At 35.3% G+C, this 7,331-nt stretch overlaps 1 protein-coding gene across 1 annotated transcript; it reads left to right on the forward strand.

Moving 5' to 3' along the window:
• The first annotated feature begins 708 nt into the window (after positions 1 to 708).
• On the forward strand, positions 709 to 2,758 carry LOC149540699 (uncharacterized). The gene is made up of 2 exons (XM_089802733.1): positions 709 to 1,522; positions 1,776 to 2,758. Exons 1-2 carry the CDS (start codon positions 709 to 711, stop codon positions 2,756 to 2,758), a joined length of 1,797 nt encoding a protein of 598 aa, XP_089658859.1.
• The last annotated feature ends 4,573 nt before the right edge of the window (positions 2,759 to 7,331 follow it).

Genomic DNA, 7,331 nt, shown 5'->3' on the forward strand with positions numbered 1-7,331 from the left:
TTCCCTTCGCAGGATCAAATCATTTCCCAGTATGTTTGGAGATTTCAAAACCTTCTAAACCACAGAGAAATCCTTTTAAGTGTGAAAAGATGTGGTTTCAGGATTCAAAATTTTTAGAACTGATTAAGACATGGTGGACTCAAGCGGACTTCGTTGGGTCCAGAATGTTCGTTTTCATTTCGAAACTCAAATTGTTGAAAGAAAACATTTTGAGGTGGAACAAAGAACACTTCAACAACATTTTTAAAGAAAAAGTTGGAAGTTGAAGATAAAATGAAAAACCTGAACCAGGAAATTATAAAATATGGCATGAATTATGAGAAATATACTTTAGAAAAAGAGCTCCTCATGAAACAAGAAGATATTTTATCTAAAGAGGAAACCTTATGGAGACAAAAATCCAGAGAGAAATGGTTGGAAGAGGGAGATCGAAACACAAATTTTTTTCACAATTCTACTATTCAGAATCGATCTCTATAGAAGATATCTAGTATCTCGACTCCGCAGGGTTTGTGTACAGAAAATCCTACAGAAATTGCAGACACGATAGTCTCTCACTTTAAAAATTTACTAAATAATTATGAAGGGTCTAATGGGGAAGCACAGGCCCGAATGCTCAAATTTATTCCAAAATTGGTTACAGCAGAAGAAAATAAAAATCTAAATAGACCAATAACATTGGAAGAGGTAAGGACTGTGGTCTTTAATATGAGTCCAGACAAATCTCTAGGTCCAGATGGGTTTCAAGCTTTCTTTTTTCAAAAATGTTGGGATATACTTGGAGAAGACCTATGGAGAGCAATTGAAGCATCAAGAAATGGTGGATCCTTGCTAGCTGAAATCAATTATTCATTCTTCACACTTATCCCGAAGAAGGAATGTCCAAAAAATCTTGGAGACTTCCGCCCTATAGCTCTGTGCAACACTATTTACAAAATTTTCTCAAAAGTTATAGCCAATAGACTCAAGGCAATTATGCCAAAATTGATTTCTGAGGAACAAACAGGTTTTGTTCCAGGTAGATCCATTTTGGATGGCATACTCATTATTCAGGAAGCTATTCACTCGGCTGCCAGAGATAAAGAACCATGTATGTTTATGAAATTAGATACACAAAAGGCTTACGATATGGTTGATTGGCGTTTCCTATGCAAAGTTCTAGAAGCATTTGGCTTTTCACGTCAATGGGTAAATCTAATATTTAAGTTTATCTCAACTCCGAAGATTTCTGTTCTCATAAATGGGACTCCTGAAGGTTTCTTTGAAATCTCCAAGGGTATTAGGCAAGGAGACCCTCTATCTCCCTCTCTCTTAATTCTAATGGTTGAAGCCTTCGGTAGAGCAGTCTCCTATGCTTATCAGGTTCGAAAGATTTCTGGGATTTCTGTTACCAGAAACCTCCCTAACATTACCCATCAACAGTATGCAGATGACACTATTTTACCTGGCAAGAGTTCGATCCAAGAAGCTATGGGTTTTAAAAAATATACTTCAAAATTATATGGATGCTTCAGGGTAGAAGGTTAATAAAGATAAATCCGAAATATTCTTTATGAACACCTCTCCAAAAATGGAAAACAAGATATGTGGAATTATGGGATATAGAAAGGGTATGTTCCCTTGTAAGTATTTGGGTATCTCCCTGGAAAAGAACTCGAGACACATCAAAGTTTGGCAGGATATGATTGAAAAGGTGGATAAGCGGATTAGAAGCTGGAAGAATAGATGGCTCTCTTAGACTGGTAAGATTACTAAGATACGATCTGTCCTCTCAGCCATCCCGATTTTCCCTTTGGCATGTCTTCCTCTCACAAATTGGATGTCCAAGCGATTCGAATCTAAACTTAGGAATTTTCTTTGGAAGGATAAGGAAAATGATAAGAAACTCGCTCTCATTAAATGGGACAATTTATGCAAACCTAAAGAATATGGAGGTTTAGGATTGAGGGAACCACAATGGCAAAATGAGGCTCTAGGAGCCAAACTTGTATGGAGATTATACCAAGAACATGAGCACAAATGGGCTAAAATTTTATATCATAAATATCTGGATCCAACGAAGCCAGAATCACTGTTCAGAATGGGAAATTTGCCGAAAGGGTCGGAATGCTGGAATTTCATGGTAAAATGCAGGGGTATTATCAGCAAATACCTAACGTGGGACGTGGCTATAGGAGATAAAGCCTTGTTTTGGGAAGACTCCTGGGATGGGCTCCCCCCTTTAAACACACCTCCCAATTTAGAAAACCTAATAATAAGGCTAAAATCATTGTGGGGTAGTAAGGTCAAAGATTACAAAATTAAAGAGTTGATTGATGGGGAACTTCGATGGAGATGGCAACCAATAGATGATTTAGATCTTGATCTGGAATCAGTTGTAGCCTTCAAAAAGATCATCTCAAATAGGAAAATAAAACAATCTGAAAGGCCAGATAGTCTTATTTGGGCTGGTTCAAAGGATGGATTATACAACGTGAAACAAGGTTATCAAGCTATTATTCATTCAAAGCAATGGAACTCGGTGGAGATCCCATTAAAAATGTGTTGGGATACAACTTGTCTTCCTAAGGCCGATTTCTTTCTATGGCTTGCCCTTCAGAATAGAGCTTTAACAGCAGACAGACTCGCTAGATTTGGTATAAATGGTCCTAATTGGTGTGTCATGTGTAAACAGAACAATGAAGATGCTGATCATCTCTTTCTCAACTGTCCTTTTGCACAAAATTGCTGGGAATGGCTCAAGTCCCGACTAAACTAGGCTACCCCTCTACAAAATTCTCTTAAAGGGCTCCTATGTTCATGACCCACAAATATGGGACATGGGGTTTATAGCAAATTCTGGAATATTTGCCCATCCATAGTTGTATGGGAAATATGGAAAGAAAGAAATCGTCGTATTTTTAAAGATCAAGAGCGAAATCTAGGTAGATTTATTCTAAATCTAGAAGCTTCAATAGTAGAAGTAATGAATGCTAATTTGAGGAAGACAGCACATGTGGAAGGATCTTTCTCATATTGGGATGGAATTATGAAGAAATTATGGTCCAACCTTATCAATCCACCACTGGTGTATGCGGCAAGCAATAAAGAGGCAAGGGAAAAATGTAAATGGGTCCCTCCTCCCCCAGGTTGGCACAAATTGAACTTTGATGGGGTAGCGAGAGGGAACCTGGGTATAGCTGGGGTATGATGTATTTTAAATGATGAGAATGGCAGATGGGTAGCAAAGCTAGCTGCCCCCCTTCCTCCTGTTTCCAATAACGTGGTAGAACTTGAAGCCTTGGAGAAGGGTCTTCAGCTCTGTCTTAAATTAAGCCTCCCCAAAATCCACATTGAAGGCAATTCTCAAGTCGTTCTTAATGCTATCAGACAAAAAAAGACCCCAAATTGGGTCTTGAATTCAAAACTCCAAGAAGTGTTAATTTTAATAGAGCATTTCGAGGAGATCAATATCAGTCATATTTATCGAGAAGGTAACTCATTGGCAGATGAACTTGCCAATAAGGGTGCAGATGGAGAATCAATTTTATTGTTCAAGTCAGATATCTCCCCCCCTTTATAATAACAAGATAGTTACTTATCAATATAATCAACTGCAGATTGATACAAAAGTTACCTTTTTGGGCAAATCCCAAGCCCAGATTTAGTTCCTATTCAAAAGAATTGCATTTATATTCAACCAATTCACAAGCACTAATATTCAGCGAAATATTATCACATCAACTCAAGATATAATTTAAGCAATGTATCATATTGTCAAATATTTATATTCTTTAAAATAATGCTAATTCCTATATCCTTCTGATTTATAATCCTTCATAATAAATCACCTATCTTATAGTATTTAAAAATTATTTTGAAGGTCCAAATTATTAATAATTACTTAATACTAGTTTATATATATATATATATATATATCATTTATATTATTTTAAACTATAGGTATATAGATATAATAATATATATATATATATATATATATATATATATATATATATATATATAACCAGAGATCAAATATGTTAATCTATTCAGAGATATTAACATACCTGTGTTAGATACTAACATTAACAAGTATTATAAGTATATAATTAGAATTTAATTATTGAGTACTTTTGGATTAGGATTAAGTCTATTATTTTAATCATTAATAAATTACGCCTTATTTATGATATGTAATTAGCATTCGTAATCTAATTATTAGATAAAACTATCCAAAACCTCCTTCTTCTAGCAACATGAATGATTATTCCGTACTGATATTAATTTTCATTATTCTTTCATTTCAGAAAGAGTACGTGTTGTTCCTTTTTCCCTGTATGTCTCTTTGAAATCGTTCCTAGCGGAGTATTTAATTATAGTTAGTTAATACTCGTCTGATTCGAGCATGCCAAAGCTGAGCATGATCTCACTCCCATCATCACAAGATATGGAAGGATCTCCCAAGCTTGTATGAATGACCTAAATTATCATGACAGGGTACGAAGTTAGGTTCCAACATCTGTGTGAGGTATATGTTAGAGTTCAAGCCAGTTCGTGATTATTCATGACCGCTGGTTCATTTAAAACTTTAAGGCATTCCCAGAATCATAGCAGAAGGAAAGGTTTAGAGTGAAGATCTCTGGTCATAGTTTCCTCCCCTCTTAGTCTTTGCTTAGAACCTTTGGTATTGTAGTCCTCTGATCGAAGATGGAATCCAACATTCACGTCTTTCACTCTACTGAAACCAGAACTATGGCATTCTTAGGCAAAATCAAGCCTGAAAGATGGAGCCGACTATTGAATATCACTGATGACATGATTAGATTTGCTGTTAACAGAGCACTAGATGAAGAAATTTTTGATTATTCTGCAACTTGGAGGACAAACAGCTCCATCATCGGCTCTTTTATTGGGATAATGGTTAGGGCTAAGATCCCTAAGGAGGACATTATACGGGTTTGTTTTGACATTCTCAGCCTGGCGTGGAGGAAGGGGCTGAAAAAGGCCGTATACAACATAGATGATAATGGAAAAATTCCATACCCTGAAAAATACATGGGTCTCCCGGAGGGTGATGAAGAATTGAAGACGGCCCCTCGTCGACAAGCCCTAATCATGAGGGAAGGCCTAGCCTTCTATAAGGAATGGCCTCGTATGGAAGCCAGCATTAATTTTCTTTTACGCTAGAGAGGGATCATTGAAGAAGACAGCAACGAATGGGTATACAACCACCTCAAACTGCTTAATACATACATTGAGCCGGGAGTCTCCTTCGAGGATCTGAATGCTATCAATTTCGACATCCTCGAGTCTGAAAAAATAAGCAGGGTCTCACTACGAATTGATCTGCCCATTAATATGGCCACGGATGATATTGAAGATGAACCCAAAGTGCTTATGGTCACTCGGATAGAATAAGGATGGGGTAGGTCTCTCAGTAGTAAGGACTTTTATATGTAGTGTGTTAATATAGCTTGAAGAACCCGGTCTTAGGTTTGGTTTGAGTAGCTAGAGTAGCTCAGTAGTAGTATAAACTTTATGTTATACTCTGTATCAGACAGATTGATACATCCTAATTTTGCACTCTATTTTGGAATACTAAAGGTCTAGGATCTAATCTCCTCCCATATAAAATCTTTTCTATGGTATATATATGAACATGATAGAATTCTGAAAGTTTAAAACCCCCTTGTAACTTGGGTTTGGATGGAAAACGTGTGTATATAACTCTGTCTTTTAAATAGTAGTATTTAGTTTAAAAGTATGAATGTTGTAGATGCTTCAGTTGGCTGTGAGAAATTGATCATCTGATTAAATTTAGGACTTCATGTAGTAATCCTCTGATGTATGAACATTATAGAACTAATTTGTCTCTGTGTTAAATTTTTTCTGGGTTTCTTCCGCTTCCTTTTAGAATAGTATGTGTCTGTTTCTTATGGTTCCCCTGTAAGTTTATTCTAGAAGAAGTGCTTAATCAGAACTTTCATCTTATTGATGCTTCCTATTATGATTGTTTTCCGAGTTTGTTTATTATTATGTTGATGGGATTAACATAGATTAATAACAGTGCTCTGATCTAAAATTAGAGGATATGCTCTTTAAAATTTCATTGTATGAATGAGGCTACTTTTGAGATATCTAGATAATCTTTCTTGAGCAAGATTAAATAGGCCTATTTTGGTTGGAGAAGCACTTGACTAATCTGTTGGAGTATTTATTCTCAAACCCTCAGACCAAACAGGGTATCCTCTTGGTATGCCTTCGTGAAAGAGTGGATTAATGGATAATTCTTAGGAATTATTTAGATAGAGATTTAGTCTACTGGATTGGTCTTTTAAAGTATATGCTATGAGCAGTCATCTGTGATTAATCCTATGACTTGAGGTTTTCATAATATCTGTGTCTTGGAAAATACTTTATTACTGCTTTCCCAGCTATTGGTGTTTCACAGGTATTGATCAGGTGATATCCCATTTTGGTTAGCAAGGAATGTACTCCTATAAACAAAGTTGTAGTTTAATAAGAAAGATTTAGACAGCCAAAAGATGGATACGAGCAGATTCTTTTGCTTTAGATCTTTCTTTTAGGTTGGAGATAAGAGGATATTTGTATTTTACTTGCCTCGAAAGCAAATGTGAATAATAGGGGTATGCCCCGAAATCGTATGTATTGAAAATTTGAAATTGTGATATCATCTACTGGGGTATGCTCCTTTTATCATTGTAAAAACTGGGGTATGCCCCTTTTATCAATGTATAATATAGGACTGTGGTCCCGGGCAAGACTGGAGGGTTTCTTTCCCCGTTCTTCCCTACCAGTGCCTATCAGAACGGAGGACTTTTTGTAAGACTTTGATTTAATTATAATTTAATCAAGGCTTCGACTGTTTATTGATCAAAAAATAATAATAATAATTAAAGTACAGTAATTAAATGCAACTCTAATTTAATCATTACAATGAATCAATATTAAATCTTTAATATTTTAATTCATTTTATCCAATTTCTCAAATTAGAATTTTAAATTAAATCTTTTAAATTAGAGCACACATTTAATTAATTTTTAATTAAATAAATATTATCATAGTTTAATATTTCTTTTTAATCAAATAATATTTAATAATTCTAATGTTATAAGATTAATAAAAAAGTCATAATTAAATTATTTACCAAGTAAACCACATAGCCAAACTCACATAGAGACAACATAAGCACGACCGACCAAAACCAAAATCAAACAACACATGCAAATATAAACCCATGGGTTTAAAAAGGGTAGGCAATCAAATACATGCCCTCCTTCCTAGAACAAGTAATTAGGCTAAGGAAAGGATTGGACCTTAACATTAT

Source organism: Cupressus sempervirens, chromosome 9, assembly GCF_028749045.1.
Source record: "Cupressus sempervirens isolate cs-2001-9-10 chromosome 9, ASM2874904v1, whole genome shotgun sequence".
Classification (NCBI taxonomy): Eukaryota; Viridiplantae; Streptophyta; class Pinopsida; order Cupressales; family Cupressaceae; genus Cupressus; species Cupressus sempervirens.

Coding starts and splice junctions, on each gene's coding strand:
- LOC149540699 (XM_089802733.1), top strand. CDS start 709: ATGAGTCCAGACAAATCTCTAGGTCCAGATGGGTTTCAAGCTTTCTTT. Junction 1,523..1,775: donor TGGATGCTTCAGGGTAGAAG/GTTAATAAAGAT, acceptor CTGTCCTCTCAG/CCATCCCGATTTTCCCTTTG.